Source organism: Hippichthys cyanospilos, chromosome 3 (genome assembly GCF_059441005.1).
Source record: "Hippichthys cyanospilos isolate Australia breed blue-spotted pipefish chromosome 3, RoL_Hcya_1.0, whole genome shotgun sequence".
Taxonomy (NCBI): domain Eukaryota; kingdom Metazoa; phylum Chordata; class Actinopteri; order Syngnathiformes; family Syngnathidae; genus Hippichthys; species Hippichthys cyanospilos.
In genome coordinates, this window is record NC_142371.1 from 19,328,923 (window position 1) to 19,340,273 (window position 11,351).

General features: G+C 43.2%; 1 protein-coding gene across 1 annotated transcript; it reads right to left on the minus strand.

Moving 5' to 3' along the window:
• Nucleotide 1: 1 nt before the first annotated feature.
• Nucleotides 2-8,759, minus strand: leng8 (leukocyte receptor cluster (LRC) member 8). The gene is made up of 15 exons (XM_088409902.1): nucleotides 8,408-8,759; nucleotides 7,588-7,720; nucleotides 7,398-7,520; nucleotides 7,236-7,313; nucleotides 6,256-6,673; nucleotides 6,002-6,158; nucleotides 5,749-5,919; nucleotides 5,425-5,664; nucleotides 5,129-5,284; nucleotides 4,751-5,045; nucleotides 4,562-4,663; nucleotides 4,419-4,487; nucleotides 4,210-4,339; nucleotides 3,928-4,135; nucleotides 2-2,818 (listed from the first exon to the last, which is right to left on the minus strand). Exons 1-15 carry the CDS (start codon nucleotides 8,446-8,448, stop codon nucleotides 2,656-2,658), a joined length of 2,484 nt encoding a protein of 827 aa, XP_088266028.1. The 5' UTR covers nucleotides 8,449-8,759; the 3' UTR covers nucleotides 2-2,655.
• Between the last annotated feature and the right edge of the window lie 2,592 nt (nucleotides 8,760-11,351).

Here is an 11,351-nt window from a genome sequence, read left to right on the forward strand (position 1 = left end):
GGATGCTTCACGTTTTTATTCGATTCTTCAAAAAGAGAATTATGTACACAATATTCATACAGATGCTGGTGCTATCAAAATCTGTGAGAAAAAAAGGGGGACAGGCATTGCAAATAACCTTCAGCTAGATGTTAGTGAGCTGCAATGTCCATACTTACTAGCGTGACTATGTGCCAGTGCAACATACTCAACATAAAATGGATGACAACATCTATGAGAGCAGGAAGAGCGAGAGACGGACAGCATGCATGAGGGAGGAAAGAAAACTCAAGTGAGGGAAGAGAAAGGGATGACGGAGAGGTGCTGAATGGGAGCAGTGAGAAGAAATCAGAGATCATGGTGTTGGGAAGAGCTTGAGAGGCAGATCAAGACCGATGAGTAATCAATAGTACATGGGAGCAAAACAAAAACGAACAAAAAAATAAATACTGAAAACACGATTCTGGTATTTCAGAGGGGAGAACCAAAACGTTCCTAGTGTGACTGTTAAGATCTGACTGGGATTTGGACTTCTCGGGCCCGATATCGAACAACGGGATCGCGGAAGGGACTGAACATGTCTCATTTAAAAAGTGTGAAATTAACAACTTGACGCCGCCATTTGCTAACATGTTAAAATAAAGTTACGTGATGAGGGAGAAGGGAGAGGAAGTAACCAAAGAAAACATTTGCCTAGTTAAAGCGGCACATGAAGTTGCACATGAGGCTCGCACCCATCTCTTGGCTTTGGACTGGCGCGAGACGGGACTTGGCTGTCGCCCCCCTCAGCAGCAGCAGCAGCATCGTCACGGTCCCCATGTTCCCTCCGTGCGCTCCTGCAAGGCAGCAAGCCGTGTGAGCGGCTGAAGGAGGGGGGGGGGTGAAGGAGGGGTGCGACTCCCGGGAGGTTTGGGGGTGAGGAGGAGAACGGGTCAAACAAAAGGGAAGAAAAGGAAACATGTTGAGATCAATTGGCAGGACACAAAACGACAACAAATGCACATCGCTGAGAAAAAACATGTTTTCCGTCAGGGGCGGGGAACCTTTGAGGGCTTAAATACATTTTTTTTTAAATTTAACAAGTTGATGTCATAATTATGACGTGGAGATTGGGCTAAGTGTTCTGCGGGACACGGGTTCCGCACCCCTACATTCAGATCTTTGGCAGCATGTTATTTCACTTTGACAAGCACAAGCATACGCTGCTCTGAACACTCAGCCATAGAAAACTGAACACACTTACCATGTGCGGATACGCCTACGCTACAAAACCATTGCGCAAAGAGCCACGGCAATTGTGGTACAATTATTTACAATACATTTCATAGAAAAAAAAACAAGAAATCTTAAAATGTCTCAATAGTTCAACACTTCAAATAAACAAATATTTAACAACATACGCTTTTCTTTCCAGCATGTTTTAACGGGAGTTTTGTTTTGAGTTCAGGCTACTTTTCTGGAATGAAAAAACAATGATCAATTTGAAAGAGGTTGAGATATGTCGACAGCAGTGCGGGTGAAATTTAGACTGGTTTCGACGCTTTTTAAACTTCTTTTTGAGCATCAAATTCAAGGCCAAATACTGCTGTCCAAGACCTGACGAGCACAACCCAATCAAGAAGGGGCGGGGCCTCGTGACGTTTTCCGGGCATCCGTCTCCTTCCGGGGTCCTTCTCTTACCAGCCTTAGTCGCGATCGAGAGCCGCGGGCACAGCATACAAACCGGACGACGTCATCTCTTTCTTCCTGCCGTCGATTTCCGCGCCGATCATCCAAGGCGAGGCATCGGGGACAAGGGGCGAAGCTGAAGAGTCGACGTAGGAGATTCCACCTGGGGTTGAATGCAAACTTCTTTCGGAAAACTTCAAGGAAGAACTCATTTCCATCCTGAGAGTCAATGCTTCCTGACTTGATGTCACTCGACTTGTGACCGAACTACGATGCCAGCATGAGTCCAAAACGCTCTTCAAGCGACTGCGGTCGAAACACTTGACGTGGAACTTTACCGAAGACCTTCAGGAACCAGGACGAAAGACCAGAAGCCGGAGACCTTCGGGAACCAAGAAGCAGCAGAAGACCGGACATACAAACCACAGCTTCCTCTTCTTGACATCCTTGCTTGCGATCCCCCTTTTTTTTTCCTGCCAGAGTCTTTACAGAATTGAACATGCTTATGTGATCTTCGATCAAGACTCAGGAGCAGCTGCGTCTCTTCTTCTTGAAACTTGAGGTCTTGGAGCTGTTGACTTGGGGAAGGAAGAAAAGATAACAGGACACTGTTAGCGTTGACATCTGACAGGGCTAATGGAACAGGAAGCATCGCGTGAGTTGCCCTCCCTCATCTGGCTCTGACTCTTTGGCCTCTAATATGTCGAATGAACGGGAATAACTGGGCGAGAAGCTAACGTGAAGATGGGATGACAGGAAATTGTGTGTGTGCGTGCGTGCGTGTATTTAAAGGGTGACCTTATAGCGTAATTTGTAAATGCCATGAATACTGTTCCTGGACATTGAACTTTCATTTCAAATGCAACTTTTAGTCTCAATGTTCTACGCATGTCCTAAATGGGTGCTGGTCTGCCCCTGAACTGGCTGAGGTATCAAAGTGCACTGCGCTAGTCAATACTCTGGATGTGGGTAGCCCCCTCCCCCCTTAAATGTCCTACAGCTACTCCCTCAAGAAGCAGCTAAAGTGGCAGTGCTGGTTTTGCAGTCTATCCTTAAGGGGTCTGAGGGAGTAAATGTGACACCCAACCCGGTAAGAAACTCCATACAGGAGTCTAAAGAAGAGAAGCCTAGCGTGGACTGCACATACTCCACCGGCAAGTCGGGCCTAAACCTGGGGAGGAGAGAAGAAACCATCAGAAATGGAGCGTTGCGCTTTTCAGGGTTAAAAATACAGTGAGCCCCTGCTTTATCGCTTTTTTTTTTAAACTCAGTTCCACTGTCAAGAAGAAGTCGAGCTAACCGCAGCAACAGGTGGTTATGCTAACATTTTGAACAACAACGCTGTGATACATATTTAAAAGAGATCGAGGGAGCACGTCTGACCTATCATCAATATCAACAATGCAACTTTGTCTTGTTAGAAAGTTCAATAGCTAAAAAATATAAATTAAAAATAAATGAATTCATCAAAATTATTCAGTTAATATATGCTGGCATTGCATGCAGCACCTGTAGCTAGCGATTACTAGCGGCTCCAACATTAGCGACTAGCCGTGCTAATAGTGGTAAGCAGCACTAGATGCCAGCAGAATTAGCAGCTAGCAGCACTCAACTGCCTCATATAAGCTAACCAGAGCAGTCACATTACTTTCAAAGACAGTCTCAGATGTAAATGACTCAACTGACAGTAGCCCTAATATCACAGAACAAAACAAAAAACAGGCTTAGTCTCATGTGGTGTTTTAGCGAGGGAAAATTACTATTGTTTGATGTCACTAAGGTTCACAAAGAAAACAGGGAGATATTAATCCCAAGTAATCCATTTAAGGAAAAAATAAGTATACAAAAAAAATAAATGTTTTGTGTAAAAATGTTATTCTTTCTTGAGTGTTCTTTAACAAAGCAATTAAGTATTTTTAGTGCTGTCAAGCCATCAACCAAACAACTAAAACACAACGCGAAGACGAGGAAGTAGGTCTAAATCCCTATGGATGGCAGCCTCACATTGTCTTGAATTAGAGCCTAGAACAGCTTTTGAGTAGGCGAAAAGCTCCCGATGCTTGATTAGAGCCATGCAATGAGTCAGCACTGCTCTCAAACACAGTTGTACATCTGTAAATCATTTTGCTCAGTCTTTTTTTCGTGGCTTTACAGTTTGAGGTGTTTTCATCAGAAATAAAACCATGTTCTCCCGTTTAAGAAGGGCGAAAGTGGGTGTGTAATGAATGAGATGCGATTAGCGGGGGTTCACCGTATATTCGTGACGGTAGAATGTCTTACGTTTTGACTATAGCCCGAAGAGCGACCTTTCTTTCCCTTTCAACAAACTTGTCGATGAGGTATGAAGCCATGCGGGGAGCATCCTGATACAACTTGAAGAAGCGGCGGTAGTTTCCTAGCGCCCAGGCGGCGCGAAGAGCCAGCGCGTGAGCGACACACACGTCGGCTTTGAGCGCCGGCGTCAAGTACACTAGCTCAGTGATGAGATCTGTGAAACGGGATTCAAACTGGGTTAAGATGGGCCAACGAATGGAAAGAAGCGTGTGCGTACGATGAGGATACCTCCAGAGTTTTTGGTGAAGATGTAGTACAACAAGCGATATGCTGTGAACTCGCCGACGTTCTCGGAGGGGTTGTCCTTGTAGAGGGACTTCAGCTGCGTCTGACACTGGTTGAATTCCTCATGGTCACCCTGAAACACAAAAGATTTTCACTTTCAATTTGACTGTCTCTCAAACCGAAAACGTACACTGTTCCAAGTGCAGTCTCACCTTCTCCAGGGCAATGCGTGCATGACACTCGTACACTTCCACTGTGAATTCCGTACGCACTCCTTGGACCTGCGTGAGGCACATGTTTACCTTGTAAAGACAAATGAGAAACGGAAGGCGTGTTTAACTGAATTGGTGCTAACCGTAAGGTCCTGTCGTATGGACTTCATTTGTTCACAAGCGTAAGGGTAGTCCTGCTTGGTTTTCCAGTCAGCTTTCACGGCCTGTAAAGATTTTTTTAACACCTGCGTGGCAAAGACAAAACACACACACACAAAAGTTGACATGTCATCATCAGGGTTCTTTGCTGTAAATAAATGATGAAAACCCACATGAATAGGGCGAACAGTAGCAGGGTCTGGGGCACAGGTGAGCCTCAGGTAAGACTTGGTGATGTCCTGACACGTCCCCACAATGGGACAGTCTTCCCAGCTGAGGCCCTCCTGTGTCCCATCAGGCACATCCAGATGGTTGACAGACAACACAAGCGGCTCTGAGCGAAGCTGCTTCTGGAAGCGTGCTGCTCTGCTTTGTTTTTTGGCTTCCCGGTCAGGGTCATGGAAGTCCAAACCAGCGTTGCCGCCTTTTCTCTTCTTACCACCGGGTGGATTGGACTCATCCATGTTTCTAAGAAGTGGAATGGGAGGTTATTCAAAATGTGAGCATGAAGAGGCGCAAAGTCTCCCCAAAAAACAAAGCTTTAATCATACTTCCTGCCGCGAGCTTTTCCTCTTCCTCGACCCCTCTCCCCGCCATGTCCTCGATCCCTGTCGTTGCCACGCCCACGACCACCTTTCTGGTTTCGTCTCGACAGCTGAGGTCGGAGATCGCTGGAAAGGCTGTTATCTGACTGCGAGCCAGAGTCGCTGGTTGAAAACAGGGACCAGAATGTCAGTGACCAGATGAACAAAAAGCAAATAGTACAATTAAATGGATCTGCCTGTCCTAATGGCTAAATAAAGATTGTGAAACTGAATTATGAATCGGTGTGTTCAAATGCGTCTACCTGCGCCGGTGCCTTTGGTTACTGCGGTCGCGGTTTCTGCCATGGTTTGGGGAGGGGGAGCGCGAAGAAGAGTGTGAGGAACTGGAGGATGGACTGCGCTGAGAAAAGATATTCCTGTAGTGACCCAGTCGATGACCTCCACCCCGGCCGCGCGATGCTGCTGCTGTACTTCCACCTCGACTTGCTGATGTTTCCACACTTCTAGGGACCGCGTGCCAGCGAGGTTGTTTACTCTTCAAACTTAAAAAAAAAAAACCCACAAAGGTGAAGGTTTTGCCACATGCAATAAATCTAATCATTGCCAGAGCCGTTTGTACAACTTACTCTGGCAACGGTTCGCGATGCCAGTCGATAGTATAAGCGGATCCATCCTTTAAACGGTCCTGCAGAACCTCCTTCAGCACTTTCTCCGTGCGATCTTTGTCTTCTTCCGTCTCACAGGCTGTGAAACAGCGCTGCACGTACTCCTTCATGGCCGGCGGCCAGTCCTGCGGTCTGTAGGCGCAGGTTAACAAGCGGTCAGGCCGTCGCCCGACAAAGAGTGGGGACCGTTCTGAGCGGCGGGTCCGAACGTTACCGTGTCTGAGGTGCAGCCGTGGCATTGACGGGAGAAGCCGGGGCTGGACTGAGCGCAGCTGGCTGCTGCTCGGTTGGTGAGAATGCCTGGTTCGACGTAGTCACCTGATAAGGCCTCTTGGGAATATTGAACTTCATAGGGGCCGTGCCAGGAGACTCTATGAAGACAACCGTTGAGAGCAATAAATAGTAAATGAACTCTCCAGTTCTTTGTTCTCATAAAGATCACTTCCATAACTCTGGTACAAATCTTACGTTTCATGCGATGCCAGAGTTGCTGTCCTTGGGTTTGAGTTTTGGCTTTATTAGCCTCTCCTCTGCCCATGCCCGTTGTGTATGGCCCTGCTTGTTGCTGGGATGGACTCTGTGGGGGCTGATAGTTGTTCTGCGCCTGAAAGCCTGCCCCGTAGTTGGGCCGTCCTGGGCAAGAGTTGTAAACCGGCATCTGATTGGGGTCTCCGTGTGGATATGGCCCGGAATTATTGGAGTTGTAAGCATTATGTGGAGGAGGAGGAGGGGGGTATTGGGAACTGGGTGGAGGAGGTAAGGGTGGGGGTGGTGGAGCAGCAGGTTTTTCTGAAGTTGGACTTTGGGGTGGCTGAGGAGTGGAGGGAGGTTGAGGTTGCGAAGGGTAGCTTGGGGGCTGGTCTTCCATTCCAGGCACTGGAGGAGGCTTGGGAAAGAAACAAGATCATTTTAGGCACAAAGATGTGGCAGCTTTGACAAAAAAATGGATTGTGTAACATGTCCTGTGTATCTTTTTTAAACCCATAATAGAATTGTACTTATTTAGATTTAGTACTTTTCAGAGGTATATTTGTTTTTATATTTTGATATTTAATTTGGTAACAAATATAATTAATATCGAATTATTTACTCTGAAAAGACATTTTTACAGTTGCTGTTGACTGAAAATTACTATGGTCTGACAAGTAGAAAATGTATTGTTCAAGACGGAGATGAAAAATAGTAGTTAAATTTTAAAAAACTATTGCTAAAAAATGGTTAAAAAACAAACATACTTTGAGTTGTACTGGGGTTGAAGTGGCCATGTAAAACAAACTTTGCATTTTTGACCATTTTTTTTTTCCATTTTTTGTAAATCTTGTCAGATTGCGACTGCTATTTTGAGCATTGAATATGGATGTCTATATACCAGAAAAAGTACTCACAATAAAAAGGAAGTCAGAAAATTAAATATAAACAATAAAGATTATGAGGGTTCTTCGCCATACCTGTCCATTTGACGTAGGAGGTGGTGGGTAAGGGCCTTGGGGCACAGCATACTGATTTTGTGTATATCCAACTCCATACTGCAAAGTAGGGATAGTAAGTATGTTATCCTCTTGAATAAGGGAGAAAGTTTTGTTCTAATTGAAATGTAGGTTTGTGCGTACCGGATTCATGGGGTAGTAGTAGTTATAAGGGTATGTGTATCCTGGATACTGAGCCGGATTTTGCTGATACCATTGATAATATTGATGATGTTGTATGGCAGCATCATTCAATCCTGCATGAAACTGACAAAAAGGACTTATATTGTGACGGAACTATCACAGTAAAACTTAGGTGACAAGGCAGGCTTACCTCAGCTGCGACATGGTTAGCGTGTGGAGCCTTTGCATTATTCTGATTCTTACTAATAGATGCAAGTGCTTGCCTTGCTTTCTCCCATTCTGGATTTTCTTGAATATGGTTCTCTGGAGGTCCTCCATAAGACCTGTCATTGAAATGAGAACGTGAGTAGTTGGATTTAAGGAACATCTAGTATAGAAAAGAATATATAGAGTGCAAAGTCTCTGCAATTTGAATAAGAGCAAATGAATACACATTTCCAGGAAGAATTGCATAAATCGAGTAGGTATTTATTTTTGGGAGGGGCTGACTTAACACTAGTCTATATGGGCACCAATAGTTGCATGATGATGAAGCAGATCAAAATTGCAGTCGATTTTTTGCTGAACATAGACTTAAGCCTGGGGTCTATCAAGTCCCTATCTTTAGTATTACTATAAAAAGAAATCCAAAGGCGTGACATCAATTGCACGCATTGACCAAGTAATTGGGCCATGCCCTTCCAATGCACCAATATGACAATGTTCAAAGAATTAAGGCAACATAAATGCAATATTATCAAAACAACAAGTACAAATACGTATTGCGACAATTAATAGGTTTAAAAATACCAAAAGAAACTTTAAGGACACCTTTGGCACGTAAAAAATGTAATGTTTTGGTTTGAGTCAGAAATCCGGGTTAAATGTCGTTGCTGTTTGTTTAAATGACCTTTGAACGTGTCAACAACGCCGTCAAGTATTATCCAAACTACAATGTCAACGCCTCTACGTCTTTGCGACCGATAATTTATAATACACCAAGTGTTATTTTCTGGAGTAGCACAACATACCAGTTGTTTTTCGGGGCTGCTTGTGCCGCGTTGGCCGCCATTTCGCCTCGGACGAAAGCTAGCTTGACGCTAGCGAGGACGGCCTATGTTTAGCTAGCTCTATGGCTAGCACAGGAGCTAGGCTAACACAGTTAGCACTGTACTGGCGCTAAACCTAAAAAGTGAAGAAAAAAACAGATGGTAACCGGTCGGTGAACGCCGCTGTATATTGGAACGCAAGCGTAGTTTTTACTCTATCTCGAGCTAATGTAAAAATCCAACGAAAAGCACCAAACGAGATAGAAGCAAGTTACTGCTTCCGTCGTTGCCAACAACTTGGACGGACTTGCTCAGCAATACAAAATGGCAGCTCCGTGAAACGCCAAACTCTGTGACGTAAAGCGTCAGGGAAATGCGTCAGGGTTTGATCTTTTGTTGACGTACTTGGCACTTCAAAACAAGTGTTTAAAAGCAAAAATATGACCCAAGGTCGTGTTAAATGACTTAATATTACGCTGTTCGATATTTTATTTTTTGTTGGGAACTTTGATGAAAATTAGTATAATTTGGTTGATGTATTAAAGATACGTGTATTGTACTACAGTGTTGTAATTTAGTAATTTTTCAGATTTTTTTTTTTTACACATTTAAAAAATATTTGAGGCCGTACTACTCAATTTAACAAAATAAACTTTTATTTTCGTGACGTCACACGCACTTCCGGGTGGCAAATTTAGAAGGGCGTTAAGAATCTTAATCCACTTGTAAACAGGACACGCCCTTCTGCAATACGCAAGGAGCTCATTAATTCATACCTTTTTAATTATTTCTGAACTTCAAGAGTTATTTATTGACTTCAATATATACTTATTTATTTCACTGTTAGTTTTTGTTTTGTCTTATATAACAGTTCAATAGAGACATCAGCAATATGAAGGATAGCTATGCATGGAACATTTATAGTTGAGGCAACTAATATAAAGAAGCAAAAAAACTGCTGGCTGGGATTATTCGGTGCAAATTTGGTGCTAAAATGAAAAAATCCTTTTGGCGTTCAAAATTTGTCAGTTCTTCCTATCGACCAGATCATGAATAAGGTTGAAACATGAAAAAAAAAAGAAAAACACTTGTCCAACGGACACATTGCAGTACATGTTGATTGCCATTAGGATTATTACTTATTGTGACACTCCTCCTTCGCAACATGCAAACCGGGCTAATTTAAGAGTCGAAATTACTCATAGGTGTGAATGGTTGTCGACTATATTTGCTCTGTCCTTGACTGACCGGCGACTAGTCCAGACCGGGGCCCCGCCACTCACCCAAAGTCAGCCGGTATAGGCTTTAGCTCACACATGACCCTAATGAGGACAAGCACTATAGAATTTAATGGATGGTGTAATCGTTATTTTTTTCCACAGTCGAGCAAGGAAATTCCACCTTACTTAAAATTCCAGATCACCTAAAATTAACCCCGATGAGGACACGCCCTATACCGCTAGCATCCACATGTTTACATCATGCAGCTGGAGGGAGGACATGTGACATCAGGCAATGTTTTGTCCTCCATACGCTTTGCCGATGTTGCGGCCATCCCATTTGCACGCATGCATCGATTCTCCCCCGTGGCCACGTCAGCTGATGGCCTTTAATTGCAGAACATCCAGTTCCTCCATTCAGTCTCTGGACAAAAAAAAAACAACAAAAATCCATGGAGCAAACCGACTGCAGGGAAGGTACTGGTATTAAAGTCAGAGACAACGGATTGTAGTTTGGGCATTTTTTGTTGTCTATTGAAAAATGGTGGGGAAAATATTTCTGATTTTTTTGTAGTACTATTTGTTTAGCATTGAGAAAATATATATCACAAAAATCATTTTTTTTTAACCAAAATTATTTTTGATGCAGTTTTTTTTTTTTTTTTTAGGTGGGGGGCTGATTGTGGAAAACGCTTATTGGTCTATTCTTTGAGTTGGTCATGTGACATTTGCAACTTGAGCTCTGATTGGTCATTAACTGAGCCTGAAAAACTGATGTCATTTTCAGTCAAGTAGAAAAAACGTTCAAAATGTGTTTTTAAAAGTATTGATTGTGCATGAAAAATTATTTAGTTATTAAAATGACTTTACAACAAAATCTTCTCACAATATATTTACAGTAAATTCAAAAGTGATTGATGAGTGAGAGTGTAGCGACCAAAAGTTGGCAGTGACCACATCATCTGTTGCTATCATTTGGAATGATGCAACATTCTAGTCATACACAGAAAAGCTTGGAGACTGAGATTTTTTTCATGGTAGAAAAAAAAAAGGGGGGAGGGGGGGGGACTGAGACGGAAATGTAATCATCATAATGTTCTCATGCTGATCGTTTCCAAAAAGGATGTGTGTGTGTGTGTGTGTGTAAGCATGTGTGAGTTACCGAAAGGGGAGTCATTTCCTGTCTGCTATTCCCTCTCTTCATCACATCCACATTGGTGATATTTTTATCCTTAGGTATTTCATTTTGAAGTTTATACAAGGATAAACTGTCAAAACTGCTATTCTCTCGTAACCTTTTCCAATTTTTAAGAGGCACGATATTATAGCTCTATTTTTTCCATCTGTCGGTGGACACTACAGAATACGCATCCGCGATGAGCAATTTTTTCCCTTTGTAGCTTTTTGCGACCTCATCACCCAAATATGTTGACCGTTTGTGACTACCTCTCCAAAACAATGACTCACCCACAACCATTGTTAGTTTTTTTTTTTTTTTTTACCCTTTGGAAGGAAGCTGCATGAGATAGATTCCATACATACACCAGCAACTGATTCCAGCCATTTAATTTAAACACTGTAAGAAGTAGTGTTGTGAAAAAAGGTTGCCCTTTTTTTAAAACCATTATTTAATGATGTATGACTGATGATACGTTAACTATTTTCCCTGTCAACTAAGTGGCACTTTTCAAAAAATGTAGCGTCTG